Genomic DNA, 24,576 nt, shown 5'->3' with positions numbered 1-24,576 from the left:
GTTAGAGAAGGTTTTTGAATTCCCCCTTTGTTTTTGTAAGTGATTTAATTTATATGTTCTTTGTGTTTATAAGACCACCCACAGGAGATATTGGTATGTTCCTGGACAAACTTGATTCTCTATTATCCCAATTGTCTCTACACTCCATAGTTATATTGGCTGGTGACTTTAATATTAACTTCACTGATGTAAGTTTGCCATCATATCATACATCCCTTTTAAGTATATTGGAATCTTATGACTTGAAGATGCATGTTCTTTCACCCACACGTATAACATCCACATCTGCAACTACTATTGATTATTTGTGTATAAATTTAAGTGATGTGTCATGTAGAGTACTCTCATCTGGTATTTCTGACCATGAAGCCATTCTTGCTAGGATTCCATGCAACACTGTATTTCCTTCATCTCATTATATAGGAAGAATTTTCAGCAGAGCAAATTTTAATGCTTTTTCTTCTACTGCAGCTTTGGTTAATTGGAATGCAGTTAAAATGGCTCCTGACCCGTTTACTTTGTTATTTAATGTGGTATGTGACAAGATCAATCAGTATTTTCCTAAAAAGAGGCTTAAAATGAAAAATAGAAAACCATGGGTCACAGCAGGCCTCAGAACTTCAGCTAAAAACCTCCGTTTTTTGGCTAAGCTGTGCAAGTTTACAACTAATGCAAACATGATTCTTTATCATCAGAAATATCGTATTCTATATAGAAAGATGATAAAAGCAGCTAAGGTTAAATATTATAGTGACCTCTTGAATATGTCCTCAAATAGGCAGAGAGAACGTTGGTCAATTATAAATGACTTCAGGCATTCTCACAAGAAAGTTTCAGAACCAGAAGTAAGACCAAATAGTTTAAATGATTATTACTGTAATATTCCTCATTTATTGCTCAAGGATGTGAATACTAATATTGATCCTTTGCATTATATTCAACAAGTGTCAGTTCAAAATTCTTTTTTCTTTTATCCTGTTAGCCTTACTGATGTTAGAGATGCAATTAAAAGCTTAAAAAATATCATCAAAATTACTACTCCTTTTGCCTGACTCAGCATTGAATGCCTTAGCTTCTGCCATAAACAATTTCTTTCATAATGGCATCTTTCCAGCATGTTTGAAGGAAGCAGTGGTTATCCCTCTTTATAAGGGTGGAGATGTGAGTAAGCCTTGTAATTTCCGTCCAATTTCTATATTATCTACCCTCTCCAAGATGGTTGAAAAACTTGCAAAAATCAGAATTTTATCTTTTTTGCAACATAATTGCATTTTATCTGCAAATCAGTTTGGATTTCAAACGGGAAAAGGGACTTATGACGCTGTTTTAGAGTGTCTATGTGTCCTTAAATTCTGGAGAGTCCGCGGCGGCAGTGTTTTGCGATTTATCCAAGGCATTTGATTGTGTAGATCATGGAATACTGCTGTCTAAGCTCAATAATTATGGCTTTAGAGGTGTGGCATTGCAATGGCTGGAATCCTATCTGTCTAATCGTACCCAAAGAGTTACAGTATCTGGATGTTTATCCGATTCCAGATCCCTTAAAACTGGAGTACCTCAGGGTTCAGTGTTAGGACCACTATTATTTTTGCTCTATGTAAATGATTTGGGTTCATTAAAGCTGCAGGGCAAAGTGGTTCAGTTTGCTGATGATACTACCATTTTATGGAATCATAGAGATTCTGATAATGTTAGAGCCCAGGTTCTTAAGGATCTTAAGATTTTATCGGAGTGGTGTGCTGCAAACAGGCTTGTATTTAATGTGGGCAAAACCTTTATTATGGGATTTAAGTGTGACGTTCAGGGCCTTATGTTTAGTGAAAACTCCCCCTTGCAAAACAAAGAAAGCTGTAAGTTCCTTGGTATTACCATTGATGGTCGCATTCGCTTCGAAGATCATATCCTAAATCTTGCATCAAAATTATCCTCTGGATGCTTTGCAGTAAGAATGGCGGGGCATGAGCTGGGAGGGGTAGTTGCACGTTCAGTGTACTTTTCTCTTATTGAGTCCCACCTTCGTTATGGCTTGCCTTTTTGGGGTTTAAGCAACAAGGGATTATTAAACATAATTTTTGTGATTCAAAAAAAGGCAGTTAGATACCTATGTTCCTCTGGGTTAAGAGATTCTTGTAAACCTCTCTTTATATCTCAAAAAATCCTAACTCTTTTTATCTTAGAAACAGCTACTCTTATTCATAAATGTCCTAAACCTCCCTCTAACACTGGTCATATGACTCGCCAGGTTAACGATTTTCCCTTACCAATCCCTACATCCTCCCTCACCAAGAACTCACTTATATACCTTAGCAAAAAAAGTACAACCATGTTCCTCTATGTATCAGACAAATTTTAGAAGTTAAGAGATTCAAAAAGGAATTAAAATCACTTTTATTGTCCAGGGCATATTACAGCCTTGACGATTTTTTTAATGATACCTTTTAACCTGTGCTCTGACATCATTTTAGTGTTTTAGTTTTGTTTCCTGTTAAATAATTTAATTTACTTCTTCTAAATTCTGTTTTATTGACAGCTTTACTTATTTTTTAATCAAATTTATCAAAAAGATGATTTTTTTTTCTCAATCTGTTTTGTTATGATTAATTTTGGTAATGTGTGCAAATTTTATGGTAAAGTGTTTTAGATGTTATGTTTGTTTGAAATTTGAAATTTAAAGTAAATTTGGAATTTTTTAGTTTTTAGGATGCTTGTACACAAGATTTTGCTGTCTTACGTAATATAGCACATTTTCTTTCAATTTTACATCCCTCAAAATCTGATGCGGTGTGAAAATGTTTGTTCGTCGATTGCAAGCAAATTAAGGGATCAGATTTATTACAAGTAGTATGAAAAGTTAAAAAATTTAAGAAATACTCAAATGTTTTTAATGCGTTTAAAAAGTAAGGCTTGTTGGCGAACGAGGATTGAATATTTAGCTCAATCCTATAGACCGCATTGATGAGGGTGGCAAAATTTCTTTTCGGTCTTATAGACCGAGTTGGTAGTGAACATGTTAAATTATACTTCAAATATTCATTCGAAAACTATGTAAAGTGGATATTAGATTTACAGGCATATGATATATTATAAATAAAAAAGATGTTAATAGATTATTCTAGTTTTTCAATGTTGTATTAATTAAAAGCAAAATTTTAATTGTCTATTGGGAAAATATTATTTGTTATTGTAAGATTTTGTGATAGGTTCAAAATGCAACAAGGATTATTTTATGCTAATTTATCATTACACTATCTAAAGGTAATAAATTATAACTGTAAACAATCATGAATTCTTAAGGATAAGACTAATGGAGCATGAGTAACAACTGGTAACTAAATATTGCCACGCTATCAAAACTAAACAACAGGCATGGAACATAAAAATGCAAAAACTACTTACAAAAACGCGTCAAGTATCAGACCAAAGCAACAAGCATTTTTAAAAAAAAAATAAATATTTTAAGTTACCATTTTGTTCGCCTGGTCTAGAGAGTTCTCCCACGGGAGGAGGATGCGACATAACGGCCTGACCTGTCGCGTTAACGTCAGAACCACCCGGGGGTGATATTATTAACTCACTTGACTTTGAACCTCCCGGTGCGGACGTGACGTTCCTAGTCCATCCCGCTTGAAGTCCTGGGGCACCGGCAGTTGTCAGTCCGCCCATGGGGAGAAACGAGCCGTAAGGGGTGTGCCCCATGTGCCCCAGTATGGGGTGCTGTTGAAACTGTTGCCCGCCAAGCGTTGGCGGTACAGACAGCTGCATGATGGCCGGATCGTTGAGGGGCTGAGTGACATTGTTCACCACACGGATGTCTTTGATGTCCGACCCGCGAAACAAGATGTAGTCGTAGACTTGGTTTTGCGCTGGCACAGGGAATTGGGTTTCTCGGTCTTCCGTACCGAATGAGCGTACTGTAAAACAAATAATATATAACATATAATTTTATAAAATGAAGTAAAGTAAATAAAAAAAATTAAATGTTTATTGAATGAAACAATTACAGTAGTGGCAGAAAGTAGAGCAACTTCTTTATTTTAAACACATCTATTTTATTTAGTAAGAAAATACAATCATATTGGAAATATAATACCAATAAGATCTAAGCATTATAAATCTATCAACAACTTAACTTAATATTCTTTGTTTATATTTTTTATGTACAAGAATTAATTCTGGGGCGGAAAAAAGTAGAGCAACTTTTTAAGAATTGATGTTTTTCTTTTAGTAAAAACTGAAATACAATTACAATTTTAGTATTTTGTAACATATCCATCATTTTTGATAACTTCCTCACAACGGTGGCGCATAGATTGCAGTAACCTAGAACTTATTACTGGGTCCATATTAATCCAAGCTTTGTGTAATGCATTGAACAATTCGTCCTTATTTTTGTAAGTTTTCTCCCTTATTTTCCTATCCAAAATTTCCCATAGGTTCTCGATGGGGTTTAAATCTGGTGATTGACTTGGCCAGTCCATTACTTGATTATATTGCTGTCTAAACCAAGCCTTTACATATTTAGAAGAATGCTTTGGATCATTGTCCTGCTGAAAAATGTGCCTAAGAGGCATTTTCTCGTCTGCATATGGAACCATTTCATTTTCCAGAATATCTTTGTACATAAATCTATCCAATATCCCATCAATTTTATGAAGTGGCCCCATTCCGAAACCGGAAAAGCAGCCAGACACCATAACAGATCCACCACCATGTTTTACTGTTGGACAAGTGTATCTGGGATTTAACCTTTGGTTTGCAGGACGTCGAACATATGCTATTCCATCACTTTGAAACAAATTAAACTTTGATTCGTTGCTGAATATTATCTTTTTCCAGTTATTAATTGTCCAGTGCAAATGAGATCGAGCAAAAAGAAGACGGGATCGTCTGTTTTTTGCAGATAATAAGGGCTTTTTTGCTGGACGTCTTGCAAATAATTTGGCCTGCATTAATCTACTTCTTATTTTCCTTGAAGATACCTGAACGCCTAATTCCGTTTTATATAAATATGATATAAATATCATTGTTATTCCTTTGTTAGTTGTCAAGAAATTTTATTTTTTTAAAAGTTGCTCTACTTTCTGCCACTACTGTATATCAGTTATCAGTATATATTACGGTAATTAACCAATTTAACAACAAAATAAATATAGTATATAAAATATTCAACAAAATAAGAAGCTTGAAGTATTAGTACTATCATTAAATATCTAGCATAAATAACAGATAACATCAATAAAATTAAATTAAATATAAGGACAACAATGGTTTAAAACAGAGTAACTGCAATAGAAAAGAAGACACAATTTAAGCAAAGTCAAGATATAAAATTATATTGCACTTAAGCAGATTTTAAAACTCATTGAAGTGAACTCAGAGAACAATGAAACAAATCTATACTGACACTATTTGAGTTAATCATCATTCTACTTATTGCACAGTTTTGACCATACAGTGTACGATGTTGTTCAAGGTAGAATAATTTAGTCTGTCTGAGGACTGTAGTAGGAGCAACATTTAAATTAAGCTGACACAACAACTCAGAAGACTCAAGTTGACTGCGAACCAATGAAAAATACAGAAGTTTGATGGAATCAATACTGCTGAAATCATGATTGTGATTCTTAATAAAACCCAACATTTCGTAAGCCTTATTACACAGGTTTTCAATATTTTTGGAAAAAGTTAGTCTGCAATCAAAAAGCACCCCAAGATCATGTATCTCTGATACCTTCTCAATAAGTGAACTCATTAGATAGTACTGATAAAATGGTGGACTAAAACTTCTGGTAAATTGAATATATTTGCATTTTTTAGCATTTAGGACCATTCTATTGTTCTTGAAAAAAGGCAGTTAGATACCTATGTTCCGCTGGGTTAAGAGATTCTTGTAAACCTCTCTTTATATCTCAAAAAATCCTAACTCTTTTTTCTCTTTTTATCTTAGAAACAGCTACTCTTATTCATAAATGTCCTAAACCTCCCTCTAACACTGGTCATATGACTCACCAGGTTAACGATTTTCCCTTACCAATCCCTACATCCTCCCTCACGAAGAACTCACTTATATACCTCAGCAAAAAAATTTACAACCATGTTCCTCTATGTATCAGACAAATTTTAGAAGTTAAGAGATTCAAAAAGGAATTAAAATCACTTTTATTATCCAGGGCATATTATAGCCTTGACGATTTTTTTAATGATACCTTTTAACCTGTACTCTGACATCATTTTAGTGTTTTAGTTTTGTTTCCTGTTAAATAATTTAATTTACTTCTTCTAAATTCTGTTTTATTGACAGCTTTTCTTATTTTTTAATGAAATTTATCTAAAAGATGCTTTTTTTTCTCAATCTGTTTTGTTATGATTAATTTTGGTAATGTGTGTAAATTTTATGGTAAAGTGTTTTAGAAGTTATGTTTGTTTGAAATTTAAAGTGAATTTGGAATTTTTTAGTTTTTAGGATGCTTGTACACAAGATTTTGTTGTCTTACGTAATATAGCACATTTTCTTTCTTTCTTTCTTGCACTATAATTTAAATTTGTGAAGATCAGAACAAAGTTCATGATGTGCCAAGTTACTGTCTATAATTATAAAAATCTTAACATCCTCAGCAAAAAGCAACACATTACAATAATCAAAACAATGAACAACATCATTAATAAAAAGATTAAGGCAAGATGGGCACCCAGAAGTCACTGGAAAAGGACTAGAATAAAAGTTATTTATCTTTACAAACTGTGTTCTTCCAGACAGATATGATTTCAACCAGGCCAAAAGACAACCACCAATGTCATAGAGTGACAACTTCGCAACCAGGAGAGAATGATCAACCCTGTCAAAGGCCTTGGAAAAGTCAGTATATATGGAATCAACCGACATACCATTTTCCAAGGCCCCCAACAAAGCTGTTTGGTAAAGCAACAAATTAGTGGTAATGAACCTACCCCTGACAAACCCATGCTGCTTAGTTGTGAGATTATGTTTTTAAATTTCTCTGCTAAAAAATCTGTGACAAAACTTTCAAGAACCTTTGCAAAGTGACAAGCCAGAGAAACAGGACGATAGTTTTTCACATCATCCCTCCGACCTGTATTCTTAAATATAGAAGTCAAATAATTTAACTTCCATGAAATTTTAAATCAGTCATAGTGGACGTGCCAAAGCAAAAGCACAGTGTTTTATGAAGACAGCTGGAATACAGTCAGGCCCAGGGCCCTTATTAACATTGACATTGGTTAACTTTTCAAAGACTTCAGATATTTGTACATGCATTTCATTAATATCAAAAGAACATGCAATATCAGGCTGCGTAAATTCCTGAACATCAAATTCATCAGGAGAGTAGACTGAAGAAAAATATTGTGCAAATAAAGATGCTATTTCATGGCCATTTTCACCCACTGCATCTAAATATTTCACAGTAGATGGAATACTGATATTTTGTGTCTTATCTCTTATATATTTCCAGAAATATTTAGGGTCACCGGAAATAGAAGAATGGGTTTGCTCAATATAGTTTGAGTAGCACTGATCGGCCTGATTTTTACAGATTGCTCTAAGATTACTAAACATTTCACAAACAAATAAATTACATCTATTCTATATACATACATTGGGTGGAAAGTACCACCTTAAAAAATAAAATGACAGTATAATTTTTTTCTTCCTTTACTGCCATATTTACATAATTTTTTAAAAGCTTTATGTTTTAACTCTATAATTTTTTTCAAATTATGTGTTAAGTGCAATGGTTCAGACCCTCTTCGTTTTAGTGGTTTTGAAGGACAATAAACATCAAAAAGGGACAGGATATTTTCATTGAATATTTGAACTTTTACATTTATATCATTAGAATAGTAGAGGTTATTCCATTCTACCTGTTGTAAACTTGCCCTAAACTCATCAGAATATGCCAGTCTTAGATCTCTACCTTTTATCACAGAATTGTTACTTATTTTCAATATTAGATTTTAATACACAAAATACTGCTTCATGATCTGTTGAAATTGGATCAATACCTGGTACAACACCATGACTTTTGACTAGATTTATGTTATTTATAATTATGAGTTTCAATTAAAGTTTCATTGTTGGATGTTATTCTGGCATAAGTAAATCATTAATCAATCCAATATGTTAATATTTTAACTTAAATGTATAATGTTCTACCACCTGAGTTAAAGTGCATAAAAAAAAAATAAAAAATTTGTGAAGAATGTAAAAAGCATGTGCACAACAAACATATTTTCACTTAATTTTTCTAGGAATTTAAGTTGGTAATCTAGTCCTTTTTCACAGATTGTTAAATGTTAATAGGTTAGGTATTGTAGTATTTAAGGTTATTAAATTCTTCTGTTTGTTTAATATTAACAATCATAAGTGTAAAACAAATGCACACAGATGTATATTTTACACCCAGGTGTTACAATAGCTTAAAAATCGAGACCACTTAAAGTGGTATTCTCTGACTGTAAGATTGCACGGGACATACTAATAATGGGAAATAAGAAGTCAAATTTACATGCATATGAATTAAAGAATGACTTAACAGTGATGCAAAGAGAATGCACCAGGAAGGTGGTTGCAGAGCTAAACAGAAGAAAAGAAGAAGGAGAGGAGAATTTAATAATTAAATATAGAAATAATGTGCCATACAGAGTAAATTCTACCTCAAACAATGCTAGAAACAATAGAAAAAACGTAAATTAGCCCCATTGCAAGTATTTTGCTATAATGTTGGTGGCCTAAGAACTAAAATTAATGAATTAATTAAAGTTGTTTTATGCTCGCACTATGATATTTTGATATTTGTTGAGAGTCGGCTCTCTGATGACTACTCTGATGCTGAACTGTCTGTAAAGTCATTTAGTCTGTTCAGATGTGATTGTTCACCTTCTACTAGCAGCAAAAGTCGTGGAGGAGGAATTTTGATATATATCAGGGATGTTATTGATTCAAGGAAGCTTACGTTGGTGTATGATTCAGTCGAACAATTATATATATTATGTAGAATTGGTAGTATTAGCTTTATAATTGGGGGAGTTTATATTCCCCCAAATAATTCTGCAATTAACTTATATGAAAGTCACTGCCATACTGTTGACATTCTCAGGCAATAATATTCAAGCTGTGATTTTTATATTTTTGGTGATTTTAATGTACCTGATTCAAGTTGGGGGAATGACGACAATGGTGTGGTGGTGACTTGACCTTTAAACTCGGTAGGTCTAGTTTTAGGGCAGCATTATGCTTGTTTGAGTTTTTATCAGAATATTACAATTCCAAATGATAGGCTTGTTTATTTAGATCTAATTTTTTCAAGCAAGCAAACTCTTGATGTAATGGAAGCAGTTGATTGTCTTTTTGGGGGGTCATTAATTCACAAAGGGTATAATTTTGAAATTGATTTTAGTTGTGAAACTCAGTCGAATTTAAACTATGTAGAGTTTTATTATGATTTTAAAATGGGTATTATATTGGTATTAATAATTACTTATGTGGAATTAATTGGGACTTGGTTTTGAGCTCAGCAGACATTAATATAGCAGTCTCACATTTTTATCATATACTGGATATGGCTATAGCACTTTTTGTTCCCCTAAAGAGATACAAAACTTCAAAGTTTCCTAGTTGGTTTTCAGCTGAATTAAGATATTTAGTTAGGCAAAAGAAAATTGCACACAAATGCTACAGGGTCAGTCATAATGTGGCAGATTATATTACTTTTTCAAACATTAGGGCTAGATGTAAAACTTTGACTGATATTTGTTATGATAATTATATTTCAAACTTAGACCAACTACTTTACACTAACCCTAAAAGTTTTTGGTATAACATAAACAATAAAAGATCAATTAATAAACTTCCTAATTTAATGTATTATAATGATAATGAGTTTGTTGGCTTGTTGGCCCAGTTTTTTTCAACAGTCTATAGTCCTATTAATAATATAAACAATAATGGTACTTTTATCAATCAGCAAGCAAAGTTAAATATGACCATTCCTAATCCCACCCTTTCCGTTGGGTTGATTTTTGATAAAGTTACCAAGTTGCCACCCAAAGTTAGTTCAGGACCCGATGGCATTCCGAATTATTTTCTAATAAAGTGTGTATGTACTATTTCATACCCTCTTTTTATAATTTTTAAAAGATCTTTGGATTCTGCAATTTTCCCAACCTTGTGGAAACATAGTTTTGTAATGCCAATTTTTAAATCTGGCGACAATAGCAAAATCGAGAATTACAGAAGTGTTTGTATACAATCAGCCATTCCGAAGCTCCTGGACAGTCTTATCTGCTTCTTCAAAATTCTGTTTTATTGACAGCTTTACTTATTTTTTAATGAAATTTATCAAAAAGATGCTTTTTTTTCTCAATCTGTTTTGTTATGATTAATTTTGGTAATGTGTGTAAATTTTATGGTAAAGTGTTTTAGATGTTATGTTTGTTTGAAATTTGAAATTTAAAGTGAATTTGGAATTTTTTAGTTTTTAGGATGCTTGTACACAAGATTTTGTTGTCTTATGTAATATAGCACATTTTCTTTCTTTCTTTCTTATCTATGATCAATTATATTTTTATTGTAAAGAGTTGTTACTTAGCGAACAACATGGATTTAGTTCTGGAAAGTCTACTGTGACTAATTTGTTAGTGTTTCAACAGAGTCTGTTGAATGCCTTGGAGAGGGGATGTTAGATGGATGTAACCTACACCAACTTCTCCAAGGCGTTCGACAGAGTTGACCATAGTATTTTGGCAAAAAAATTGGATATGTTTGGATTTTCTAATCTTATGGTGAATTGGTTTGTAAATTCCCTGTCAGGGAGGACCCAGCAGGCACGAATAGGTAATGCAAGATCAAGCTATATTAATGTCACTTTAGGTGTTCCACAAGGTGGGCACTGTTCACCTTTGGTCTTTAATATTTTTGTGAATGATATTGGTGCTTGTTTTGAGAACAGTGACTTCCTTTTATTTGCTGATGATTTGAAGTTTTTTAGAGAGATTTTATCAATACTTGATCAGATTTTGTTGCAAAGTGATTTGGATAGATTGAATGAGTGGTGTGTTAACAACAATTTGTTTTTGAATGTAAGCAAATGCAATTATATAAGTTTTCTCAAGCGAACTAAAAAGGTTGTCACTTCATATAACATTCAAGGAAGTACACTTCAATATTGCAGCATAGTTAAAGATCTTGGTATCTCGTTTGATGTTCATTTAAACTTCAATGCACACATAAACAATATTGTTCTCAAATCCTCTAAGAATCTGGGTTTTTGTACTAAGGAACTGTAAAGAATTTTCTATAGAGACCTGTAAGAGGTTATACATGTCATTGGTTGTTTCATTGCTGGAATATGGCTCAGTGATATGGATGAATAATTGCTTGTCCTTGGAAAGAGTTCAGAACACATTTATTAGGTTTTGTCTCTATAAACTTCGAATAAGAATTCCAGATGATCATGTTTATGATATTGTTTTAGAAATGCTTGATATGAAGACATTGAGACTAAGACGGATATATGCAGATTTAATTTTTTTCTATAAATTATTGAATGGTCAGATAATTTGTCCAGAACTTCTGATGACAATACAATTTAATATTCCATCTAGGAATTTAAGGCAGTATAGTGTCTTTTCATTACCATTTCATAGCGCCAATTATGCATTACAGGCTCCTATTGTAAGAACTCTAAGAATTGTCAATACTAGGGAAATTGAAATTTTGGGCGTTTCCTTATCTAGATTTAAGCGTCAAATAAGAGAAATTGTTTAATTTTTTTTTTTAGTGCAATACTGAATATTATGCTTTAGTAGGGTATGTTTTTAGAATTCTGTTATATTGACTTGGGTTATAAAACTATTTTTGGTATTTTACATTTATAAGTAGGCTTTATTACTGCTTAATAGTTAGTATTTTACTGTTAAGTATGGTTAGGTTCAATTGATTTTGTATTTAATTTACTGTTGTAATGGGGTTGATCCCGTAAAAAATAAAAATAAAATAAAATAAATAAAATAATTCAAATAATAATTATGTCTGAAAGCAATGAATCTATCTTTAAACATAAACAGCAGGAAATAAACATCATCGAAACAAACAAGCGGAGACCCCTAGTAAAACTAGTCAAGTCAGGTGACGTGTACACTGACTGTAATTGGTTGAAATGGATATTGCTTATTTTGCTGTGAATCACACAGTGGAGATTGTATGTTTTGCAATAAACGGCAATTTTTAAACCTAATTTTGTATGGGATATTGTCTTTTATGCTACAAATAAATTTCTCGGGTAATAAAGGAGCTTTAGCAATAATAATTTATGCCCAAAACTCAATATTTACAAAAAGTGGAGATTGTTGCTTTTGATATGACATGTCTCAAGTATCCTCATACATCTTCTTTGCAATGCAAATATCTTAGACATATACAGGTAGTATCTTCCACTGATAACACAATATGTCATTATAGAATGGAAATAACTGAAATAAGCATTACTGATTGCACCAATTGACACAGAGCCTGGCAAATTGTGGATAAGGAATATACATATTTATAATTTGGATGATAATTCTTTAACATTAGGTACATGCCGACAGATATGACTTAAGTAATTGTACCAAGTCACTCTGAATGTTATAAAGAGGTAATTAATAATTTTATTTGAAAGAAACAAAATTTTGGCATAGAGTTAAAAATTGAGAAAATTGAACTTTATAGAGGTAAATTTCAGTTTTTTTAAATCAAAAATACCTCAGGAGAAGTTCATCAGAAACCATGGCCAATAATGTCTGAGGTATAATGAAGGGAAATAAAAAAAATTAAATATCTTAATATTGTATTATACTTGAAAGAGCAGAATTAGTTCAGAAAATACTTTTGCTAATCCTGAACAATGAATACCAAGAGACTGGGTTAATGTACTAATAGCCAAGAGGTAAAAAATGTATGGAATTCCATAGAAACATCTAAAATTCCATAAGTTTGAACAATGAGAAATTTACGAATAAAAAAACCGTAGGACTTTTTTAATTACATTAAACCGCTGAACTAATACATTTTTATGATCTGGTGTAGCGTTCTTGAACTAGAACGATATTATGTCAACTTTTTCAGAAAAAATACCAAACATAAATCCGTTCTAACGGCTCGGTGGTTGATAATAATCATCTAAAGAGATTAACAATGCATTTTTTATCATGCAAATTGATAAGTACAATCGAGAACGGTGCATAAATTAAATTTTTCAATTAATTACCGTAGGTCAAGCTTACCCGATGCCAAAGCTATTGTACACTCTTGAGGGTCAACGGTAAATAATTTTCCTTCGTAGCGGATATCGGCCTTCGATATTAGGCTGATCCTGGAGCCCAGTTCCGGCATTCCCGTGGTCATCGCGACTTTTCGAGTTTCCCTGCAGGATTAACGGGATATTTGCCGATTTACTTTCCTAGAAATTGGAATTTCGCCGATATGACTTGCGTCTTAAAAAATGGTGGCGTCTTTGCCGAACAGTTGACGTTGCGTGTGTGACAGCAGTGACAATAATGACAGATGTCAATTTTTAGAATGATAAGTGGAAGGGGGAACAAACCGTAAGACTTTTAGATTATGCCAATGTTGCCAGATGAAAGCGGAACAGCGGAACCTCGGATTATATATTATAGCTTATGCCGTATACTCAAAATAAAGTGATAAAAATCATGAATTAATTAATTAAAGACGTGACACATTGTATCCGAGCAAATGATTTGTTTCACTTTCCACTGGATTTGTGTTTGGATTTGGTGTGCACATCTTGTGGTATCTTTTTTTTCTCAATAAATAAAAATTGTATATAAAAATAATTTGGGAAAACAGAACTAGGATGAGTTGGGATTTGTACATTCAATATTTATTTAATTTAAAGTTTGTAATGTCAAGGCAGCTTAATAAGAACTAGACTGCCTTTAGGAATAATTAGACTGCATTTCATTGATGTTGAATAAACCAAAATTAAATTTTTGATACGTTAAGTATCAAATCTAGATTCAGTATATATACTGATGGTGGAGTAAGTAAGTATAATCATCTTATAGGGTGCAATATGCTAAAGTAGTTTGTTATAAAAGAGTTTGTTAATAAAGAGGAAAAGTCAGCAAGGCATCGAAGGGAATATACAGAAGTTTTTAAGCTACCCAGTAACAACATTAATGTGGAAGTGACATTGAAAGAGAGGATCCAAACAAGCTCCCAGAAAACACATCATCCGGCATACCTACACCAGACAGAGGTCTAAGACAAAACTAGGTCATTTTTCGAAAATGGAATATTATTGTTAACAGTATCAAGCAATACACGAAAAGGAATTTTCATGTATTGCTTGATATTGTTAACTAAATTTTAGCTAGTTCTTTTGATTTTGACATACCTGCGTTACTATTAATAACTTGTCATACAAGTTATTAATTTAGTTAGTTTTTAATTAGTTCAGTATGAACTTGAAGAAACAAATTTATCATTTGCTCTGATTTTTGCTTGCTGTATATTTTTAAATTGCTATAAATTTTTTGAAAGTTCTACAATTCGTTATTGTCATTCGCATTACTATACGGTCGATAAACTTTATTTAATAGTTGTAGGTGACTTGGCATTGATTTGAGATTGTTATCGACCCAAGTTATGAAAATCTTGTTATATTAAGACCCTGTCATGAGTCTACATGTCTTGTTATAGTGTACAACTCTATAGCAGTGGCGGCTCGCGCTTTACAAATCTGGAGGTTGCAACTGTAGGGGGCCGTCGGTGATCGCGAATGAAAGACTAAAAAGATTATCGCTGGCGCTTTGGCGGAGGCGAAAACATTTTTCGGTGTCATACCCACTTTTAAACGGCCAAAATAATCAAAAAAACTCGAACTTTTGATATAATGCAATAATTAAATAAAAAAAAACACAAACGAAAGAAAAAAAAAACTTTAATGACATAATACCCTAAAAATAGATAAAAAGCGTATGTCGTAATTACAAATTATTTAAAAAGAAAGTCCATCCGACGTTCTTTAGACTCGGCAAATTTTTAAAAGCTTAATAGTTTCACTAAGCTCACCATTCTGAGAAATATAGTCAAACAGCACAAGTAGTCCCGAGATTGATCTAAATTCCAGTGTTTCATAAATAAGTTTTAGTTCTGTTCGGAGCTTTTGTTCTATAAAAAATGGGTAATACTTTATTGTTTCTTTAAATTTTATTTCAGGAAAATTAATACTATTTTGGTTATACTGATCCGAAAAAAAAAGACTAGCGGCGACTAAGTGTCCGGTAAAACTGAATCGCTCCTTTCCTTGACAAATAATAATGTCACATACTTCTTTTGCTTCTCGACAAAATTCTGTAGTCATCCAGCCTACGTCGTTTATATGTGCATGGCTCCGATGGAGAAGGCTCAATAGCGTCCGTGATATTATTTCTAATTTCCAATAATTTATTTTCGAAAGATAATATGTAGGTATTTGCAAGAGCAGCGTCAATTTGCCTCGATTAAAATTTACTAAATAAAATATCCACATAAGGCATTATCTTATAAAATAGATTGAGCCAAAAAAACAACATTTCTACTTTGAAAAATTTTCACATACCCTGATGCCTGGTTTGTGGTGCTAATATTTCTGCTTTCATTTAAAATTTGTTTCATTGTCTCTAATATGCCATCTTTGTATTTAAATACAGTAGAATTAAAATTCCACCTGGTCGGGGCTGAGCGTGGTAAGCGTTTTTTCACAATCTGGTCCAGTACTAACGATCTCTGAGGACTATTGGAAAGAAATGAACAAATTCCTTGTAAATTGGCAAAGAAAATTCGAACGTTTTTGTTTGCAGAAGTAGCATTTAACATTATTAAATTATGTTGATGTGCATAGCAATGCACGTACGCAGCATGTTCATAAGATTTTTTAATTATTGATTGCACCCCGTTAGACGACCCGCTCATAACTGATGCACCATCACGTATGTTTGTGCAATGAGTTTGGTTTTGTTATCTTTAACATGTTTGTCAAGCTCTGCCAGAATAACCGAAGATAAAGTTTTGGCGTCATGATCACAAGGCACCAAAAAATCCCAAAAACGTTCAACTGGCTTACCGTTTACGATGTACCGAAAGACAATTGCCATTTGAAATATATTTGATACGTCACTAGTTTCATCGGCTATTATGGACAAAAAATCTGCTTGTTTTATTTCCTTACAAATTTCTTCTTGACATACATTAAACATTGTTTGCAAAATCTCGTGATGCTTTTTGTAAATGTTGTTTTAGAACACCGTCTAATTCAGCACTAAAATCAATCAAGCCTCGGAAAACCCCAGGATTAGAAGATGACATAGACTCATCATGTCCTCTTAACGCGAGTTCGAAAGCTCCACAAAAACGTACATAATTAATAATAATGTTTAAAATATATCGATTTTGTTTTACCTGTTCGTTATGCAGGTCAATATTTCGACGATATGCACCACTTAATTGGGCTGCTACATTGACACTTCCAAAAAGTGAATATTGTACGACATTCTTCATATGTGTTGCCGATAATGAATGTTTTTTAATGCGGTCTCCTGAGTGATTAAGATCAGTAAAACCTACTTTTGTCCAAGAAACTTCGCCTCCAAACAATAAACAAGGAAAACAAACCAAAGCATTTTTTATTGGACACCCACAATGCCACGTATGCTTATTGTACAAGTCAGGATTAAACGTTCTCATAAAAGTCCTTTTTTGCTAGACACAGATTGTTCTATTTTTAAAGGCGGAGTAGTAGGCCTGCCAAGTCTTTTTATCTCAGCCTTATCATTTAATGATCGGCTACAGAACGACTCTGCAATTAAACTTTGCACCGAATTCATTTTTACCACTAAAGCTTTAAATTAAAATTTATTTATATAAATTATGTTTACAAAACAGTAAATTAATTCAACACATAAAAACACAACAACGTACCGCGCCATAAACTGAATCAATGATCGGATTTTATTAAATTTGTCGGTAAAATAAACAAGGTTTGCACTATTCTTGCAACCACACGCACCTTATGAGAAACATTATAGCCGCCTCCTCCGACGTAGGCAACTTACAATACGCCGTAATACAATGTATGTATAATCGAGTGATTTGCAGCTTGTGTGCACACCGCCGACCGTCCGTCAGAGTTCTCGATGCGACGCGATGTAGTATAGGAAATGATTCTTTTTTTAAGGGTGTTTTGGTAAAGTTTTATATTAATACTTAATTGCAATTTACAAAAGATGCTATATTATAAATAAAAATATGTTTCGTTTTTTTAAGTCTTTTTTTTGGGGGGTTGCGCAAACATGCAAACCTAATGAGCAGCCGCCACTGCTCTATAGTTAGTATTTCTTCAGATCAAAACTTTTCTTCGTCGATAGTGTCGCTAATACTGGTCAAAGTGATAGAATATTCGGTTCAGTATTTGTCCAGATAATGAAATTAAAACAAATAACTTCAAATACGAAAAAAATGAGGTGCTTTATCAAGATAATGTAATATTTCATGAATCGATCAAAACAATGGTTAAATTGAATGAATCCTGCTTCCAATTGAATGACTCTCCTAGTGACTGATGGTTTCCATTTGCAGATCTCCAAAGATTGTTTTAAGGAGAGAGTTAGTTCCATTTGTAAAATATTGATTGTTTTAATGACTTTTAAAAAATTCAAGTTCAACCAATAAGAATATAATCCGCTCTTCATTAACATTATCCGTAATTTGCTCGGGTCTCTGTAAAGAGGGCCTTAATGGATACATTGACAGCTGTCGTGCTGAATAGTTACCCCGCGCATTCACCCATTTCTCGTTATTTTGCTTTTATTTTGATTATTATTTTTTGAATATTTGTTTTTTTTTCAATTTAAACAGAATGTGATGAAAGTGAATTTTTTTACCTAAAAAATGTGTTTTATTTTCCAATTTTCAAAGAAATTGAAATAACTATAAATAACACAAAGATGTAGGAAAAAAAAAGAAAGCAAATTGCTCATTGATAACAGACAGAGCCCTATAAAATGGGACGAAAAGTGGTGAAAACATGCTGTGCCTGTTTAAAAGATGGCATGGACTATAACAGGCTAACAGTAAAAGAGGAAGGCGGTCTCATGTTAATAACAAAGTTTAAAATGTGTATAGTAGAAGTCGTAAGTGTACATTTGATTTTATTTATTCATGTAGCATTCACTATTACATTTATTAATAGAATTAAATCATATTCTCAGAAATTTCTTTGTACCTACTTTATGCCAATATTTTAGTCGAAATACTGTAATCTATATCCGTACCTCAGAGCAAAAGTGTATTAAGTCACAAATCAAGAATTTTACAGGAGAGCGAAAACAAAACAAAAATTATGTTAATAATTTTATTTTTCTGATAGTTTAAGCAGTTTTTTTAATATTATTGAAGAATTTAAATACTTAGTAAGGTCACAAACCAAAGTATTTTTTTTGTTTTTTATTTAAGTATTACTTTTTGCAAAAACTTGACTTAATATTTAAAAAAAAAACAAAATAATAGTTTACAACAAAAAAATGTATTGGCATTTTCTAGGGAAACCTCTAAGAAATAGGTTAACATGAAAACATCATAACTATTAGGAAAAAATAAAATAAAAAAAACTTTAGAAAATTACCTTTTTTTTATTCTCGAAAACTACAGTCACTTTTACTACTCTGCATTATTCTCTTGAATGGTTTCCTTATGTTTGAGATTCTGGAAAAAATTATGAAACCTTACTGGCACCCACTTTAGAAGTTTTTGCAGATCATTAAATTTTTTTGTGCTTATTGGATTTAAAGTATCCCGTAATAAGACTAATGAATCCTTAATAATTTTATGACTTTTTCTAGCTGCTCTTCTGTTGAAGTCCATACTTTGAAATTCTTGATCAAAATTAGTTTTAAAAAACAAAATACCAGGCTGATCTTTTCTAACCTGCATGAATACTGTTTGGGAGATTAAAAATTTATTGCCATTTTGAGTTTTTTTGATATTTTGTAATGGCGAATCGGGTGAGTTGTACATTTTATTAAAATCCTTAAATTCAGTTGTTGCCATTTCAAATATTTTAAAATCTTTGTTTTTACCCAAAATCCTAGCTGGAGCCAATCCCATGGAGTTATTATTTGAAAGTCTGGACATTTTTTAGCTTCCCTTTCTATTAGTGAATGCACATCCACTTCCATGTGTGTGTGGCCACGAAGAAGATATTTGTGACTTATTTCTTTGATATGGGGATTTGATGCAAGCATATAAAAATAACACATTATCATCTGTAAATGGCGGTTTTGTGATGGGCAATTATCAGTCCAAATAATTATTGATGATATAGTTTTTGGTAAAGATTGTATGTATTGGACTACACAAGTTATTTCGTTCCCACTGCGCCCACCAATTGACTCATCCCACATTAGGCAATTGGCCTGTTGTTCAGTTGAATCATAAACGGTATAATTAAAACACCATAGCTTAAGACTATAAAAGCTCTGAGAATTAGCTTAGGACAGGGAAGGCATTTTTGTGAGTCTATCATTAATACTTTTTGTTCTTTATTATTCTTTGACATATCTTTGTCTGCCTTCTTAAGCTCATATCTGCTTCCAATAAGTGAGATTCATACTCAGCTTGTAAAGTTTGCCTCTCATCTGCATTATCTGACTGTCTTAGATTAATCAAAAACTCATCACACACATCGCAGGTATCTTCTGATGGAGGGGCAAATGACAAATTAAACTCAGTGTTAAAAATTTGACTGTAGAGCCATTCTTTGCCAACTTCTTCAGGTAAAAGATTTTTTAAATCACAATCTTCTTTGTACATCCTATACATTGTTGAAATGTTAAGATGATTTCCCAAATATTTTTTTGTGGTTCTTCTGCAACTGTAGTGGGATTCTTCACAAGGAAATGATGCGATATGCTCTCGAATGTGATTTTTCACATCATCACTAATTTTATTAATTGATGGCTGCTTTCCTCTTTTGTCACATTTAACAATTCCACTGGATTGGCGTTTTTGAAGTGCACACCTGATAAATGTTTGGGATATATCTAATGTACGCAAAAAAAATGTTTTGCAAACTTGATATTTGTTGCTGTTAAGAGTAAAAAAATTTTTCAAGTTGTACTGCCGTTTTCCGGAAAGACTTCCTGTGCGTTCTCTCTTTCGTTCTATAGAAGTCAGTTCAATGCAAGAACATAAAAATTGTTGTTTTTGATTAGTTGTATCTTGGTTCCAAAATTCTTGATTTATCTGAATTCTGTCAGGACCCGCAATTTTTTCATTGCATTTTAAACGGCAATTGGTGCAAGATTCTTTAACTTTCTTTTCTTTTATGATTTTCTTACTCTTTGAAGATTTATACTTTTCGCCAGCCATTCTCTTCTTTTTTCGCACATTTCTTTGCCAAGACGATTCATGCCTTACACGCTTCTTTCCTTTTTTTTTAAATTCTTTAGCTCATTGTCTTCTTCCATAATTTCTTCATGTTGATTTTCGTCTGTCGCCACCGATTCGCTATCACTGTTTGAAACACTACTGGGAACAAAGGAACTACCTGATTCGGCAAATGGATCTTCTTCGTCTTCGCCTATTACACGTGGGGACTGCGAAACATGTCACAATTGCAAAATTTCTTCCCTTGAAAGTCCTTGATTCGCGGTACTGCAACTTGCTATATATGGCTATCGGCAGGATTACTATTTGCAAATGTTGGAGATATAATAACATTGTCTTCTATTGTGTTATCTGCCATGATTTGTACAAAGTTGTAAGATATATCTAAAAATTGCTGTGTTTCATTGTTTTCTCTCTGCTGTGTTTCATTCTCGTTTATTGTTTCATGTAGATTTGGATCATTATCTCGGACATCTAAAAGAAAAAAAACAACAATATTATTGGCAATAAATATTAACCTTCGACAAATAAATTACCCTCGAAGATTGGCGACTCTATTTTATCAGAGTTTTTCGCTGGGACTTGGTCACTTATACAGTATGACTCGCTGAATGATAAAACGCAACAAATCAAATAGAAACAAACGTTTGGACTTATACTGTTTTTCTCTTAATGTTTGAATGATATCATCTTGGACTGTTACTGTTGGATACTGTTTTGCTCTAGAACTGGGTGTACTTAATACGGTTTACAATATTCTATGTCCATATCACCATTGGATTGAATGGGCAAAAAGAGCGGGAAATTTAAATAATATTTTTATAAAAACCAGAAAAAATGTTTTTTTTTTGGACTTAATACACTTTTGCTCTGAGGTACGGATATCTATGTCTGTTATATGGGATCTAATTTTACCTGCAATTAGCTAAGAATTGATTTTCCAATTTATAAATTGAGCTCTCTCGTTTTTGTCTTACTTCGATTTATCCTGAGGCTCTACAGAACAAAAAAGGAATCAAGCTTTGAAGAATAAATCAACAAAGATCAAGAACAATTTATTCTTTTATACAGGTTTTATCTGCTATGAAAAAGTACTTTAGGGCAGTAAGCTTTTCATTAATGACCACATTTAACACTGTGATAAAGAAACTCATTATAACTAATCAAACTATTATACATTAACTTTCTTTTTCTTTTGTCAGCTGTGGTCGCCAACATTCTTTGCATGTCCCGACTGTGTTAAAACTCTAGATATAGTACATGCATTTCGGGCGAAATGCATCGAATCAGACCTAGCTAGGCGAGGATTGCAACCAGTGTCAGTCATAAAAGAAGAAACTGACAGCAAAGTGCCAGTGGAATCTTTAATTTTGGATATAAATAATGAAAATAACATGGCTATAGGTAAAACTTTGTAAAATAATTTACAGAATTTTTTTTAAGTACAGTTTTCTGGATATAATATCAGCAGACGAATTTAATAATGAAACCCATAAGGTTGCTAAAGAAGAGGCAGAAGAAGAAGTGGACATGCAGCATGAGGAGGATTATTGTCCGCCAGAAAGTTTTAGCAGTGAAGGTAAATTACCTAACAATTTTGAAAAATGTATAATTTATGACATTAAAAATTTATTTAGGACATATAATTCATTTTATGTTTTACTTATTTGTTACATGTATCAACAGTTAAAAACCCACTTACATACTATGAAGTCAATAGTTAGAGGTACAAAGACAAGTAAATACACATAATAATGTTGCCTTTAGGCTATATAAAGTACTTTTAACTGGTGAGTGTTTATTCTGTTTAAACCAAAAGTAATTAAGGAATCAAGGTTAACATTATTTTAAAAAGAGTCCACAAAAATAGTTTAATAGATACTAATAATAAATTCAGAGGTTTTTTGGGTGTTTTCTACTTTACATAAAATGTATTCAGAAAATGAAATAGTGGGATCAAAAATTATTCCCAAATCCTTCTGCTGGAGTAGCCATTGAAGTTATTCATTATTAAAGGTGTAATTAAAAAAATATGGGATAACCATTAAGAATGAGTACCTTAGATGCTTTAGTTATAATAGTATTTATATGGGTATTAAAATTCAATTGTTCATCAAAAAAGATACCAAGGTCCTTTACTACTTCAGTGTACCTAAGATTAACATTATCAATAGTATAGGAGGAAGTTACCCGTTTGTTTCTTTTGTAGAAACTAATGTAACTGCATTTACCTACATTCAGAACCAAACTATTACCAACACACCATTCACACAATCTATTCAGATCATCTTGCAAGAGAACCATGTCTTGTTCTGAACTGATCACCCTATAAAACTTTAAATCATCGGCAAATAACAAAAATTACTATTTTTAAAGCACACCAAAATATCCTTAATGAAAATATTGAACAACAGGGGAGAACAGTGACCACCCTGTGGAACCCCAGAGGTCACACTGATAAGATGCGACCTAGCATCCCCAGTTTGTACCTGCTGAAATCTGTCAGAAAGAAAACTTGCAAACCAGGCCACCAAACAATCTGAAAAACCAAAAAGTCTCAATTTTTCTAGTAATAAGCTACGGTTGACACTGTCAAATGCCTTGGAAAAGTCTGTATATATTACATCCACTTGTTCACCCCTCTCCAAAGCATTTAACAGAGCACCCTGATACAGCAACAAGTTTGTAATAGCAGACTTGCCACGACTGAAGCCATGCTGTTCACTTAACAGAAGTTCTTTGCAATAAAAATTAATTTGGTCATAAATAAGACTGTCTAGAAGTTTTGGGATGACAGACTGTACACACACACTCCTGTAATTGATCATTTCATTAGCAGCATCACATTTAAATATAGGCGTAATAAAACTGAGTTTCCACACTGGGATGGAAAAACTGTCAAGTCTAAAGACCTACTGAATAAATTAAATCAATCAAAAATAAGAGTAGTGAAAGATAGATGGAAGGTGTTTAACTAGTTATAAAGGAAAAAATTGTGATAGCAAACCTTAATTTTGATTTGTCAACAAAAATTCACTTCACAGAACTGACAAAAAGATATACCAGGAATATTCTTTCATTGAAACCTAAAATAATACTGTGACATCATGTTGAATTAAAATATCGGGGGCCGCAAGGCAGGAGCTCGTAACCCGTAAAAATTATTAAAATGGGATTTTGATATATTTCTTTTCAGAATTAGTCTCGCCATCTATTGAAAAATACTGAAATTAAAAAAAAAATCCGTTAAGCAGAATTTAAAAGAAAACATAACCTCGTATCTATTTCGCGCCAAATTGTTGACACATTACCTCGTAACCGCTCAGTTTCCCGTAAACGGTTGTGGTGTTCAGAGGTAAGTCCAGAATAACTTCTTTTATATCATTGAATTTTCTTTTTATTTTACATGGTGTGATCTTATTTGGGTACATGCACGTTTAACTAATGTAATTTTAAATGTTTATGGCAATTTTAGTCAGTAATTTGCTAGTAATTAGTCACATTTTTTGATGTTTCAGTTACGAGGTCCTGCCTATTATCTTCTATTGTGGTTACTAGGTACTGTTTTTGTGTTTCAGCACTTCAGAGGTAAGTAAAACTTTATATTATACCTGAGACTACAGTTTTTTTAAAAGCCGATAAGAAATACTGCCATTGTTAGTTATTTTTTTGCTAAGAAAAATTTTCTTCCATTTAATTTTTTGCCTGGCAACAGAAAATTACTGTTAGGATTTTAAGAAAAATATTAAAATATTTTGAACAATAAATTAATTAAAAGAATAAGGAGAAACTAGAGTTTTTAAAATAATATCTATTTTAAGAACTTTTACGTTTTTTGGAAAAACAGTATGTATGTAGCTATACCCCGTAAGAAGAGGTACTTAATATAATAATATATTTGCTACTACAATTTTACTAGATATACTAACACATGTGTATCTCTTATAGGCTGATTTTCCAACACGACAGCTAAAGATGTCAAGCCGAACAAGAAAAATTATGATGAATGCACTGGCTCTTCAAAGCCCAAGCGAAGATCAAGAAAATCTCCCAGGCAGAACCAATTTAAGCGATTTTAATAGTTTCAATATCTTTGCTGAAGCTTTAAGTCCCGAAGATGTAGCGGTAAT

At 32.5% G+C, this 24,576-nt stretch overlaps 2 protein-coding genes across 14 annotated transcripts in view; one reads left to right on the top strand and one right to left on the bottom strand.

The window, feature by feature from the left end:
• LOC126747726 (protein LSM14 homolog B-B) overlaps window positions 1-13,547 on the bottom strand; it is a 31,643-nt gene extending 18,096 nt beyond the window's left edge. For 4 of the 11 annotated variants that reach the window (XM_050456528.1, XM_050456540.1, XM_050456546.1 and 1 more), the window contains exons 1-2: window positions 13,282-13,547; window positions 3,465-3,911 (exon numbers count right to left, since the gene is read on the bottom strand). In XM_050456528.1, coding sequence (XP_050312485.1) covers window positions 3,465-3,911; window positions 13,282-13,402 — 568 coding nt within the window. In that variant the 5' untranslated portion in view covers window positions 13,403-13,547. The remainder of the gene's footprint in view (window positions 1-3,464; window positions 3,912-13,281) is intronic. The other 7 variants (XM_050456568.1, XM_050456571.1, XM_050456579.1 and 4 more) reach the window with 4 other exon arrangements.
• The window catches only part of LOC126747791 (gastrula zinc finger protein XlCGF52.1-like), a 28,916-nt gene continuing 13,440 nt past the window's right edge, over window positions 9,101-24,576 (top strand). Inside the window, exons 1-3 of one of the 3 annotated variants that reach the window (XM_050456608.1) lie at window positions 9,101-9,225; window positions 21,649-21,850; window positions 21,915-22,025. In XM_050456608.1, the coding sequence (XP_050312565.1) occupies window positions 21,841-21,850; window positions 21,915-22,025 (121 nt within the window). In that variant the 5' untranslated portion in view covers window positions 9,101-9,225; window positions 21,649-21,840. Of the gene's footprint in view, window positions 9,226-17,848; window positions 18,193-21,648; window positions 21,851-21,914; window positions 22,026-24,576 lie in introns of those variants that run through there. The other 2 variants (XM_050456599.1, XM_050456592.1) reach the window with 2 other exon arrangements.

Source organism: Anthonomus grandis, chromosome 2, assembly GCF_022605725.1.
Source record: "Anthonomus grandis grandis chromosome 2, icAntGran1.3, whole genome shotgun sequence".
NCBI classification, from domain to species: domain Eukaryota; kingdom Metazoa; phylum Arthropoda; class Insecta; order Coleoptera; family Curculionidae; genus Anthonomus; species Anthonomus grandis.
This window is presented reverse-complemented; position numbering and strand designations above follow the sequence as displayed.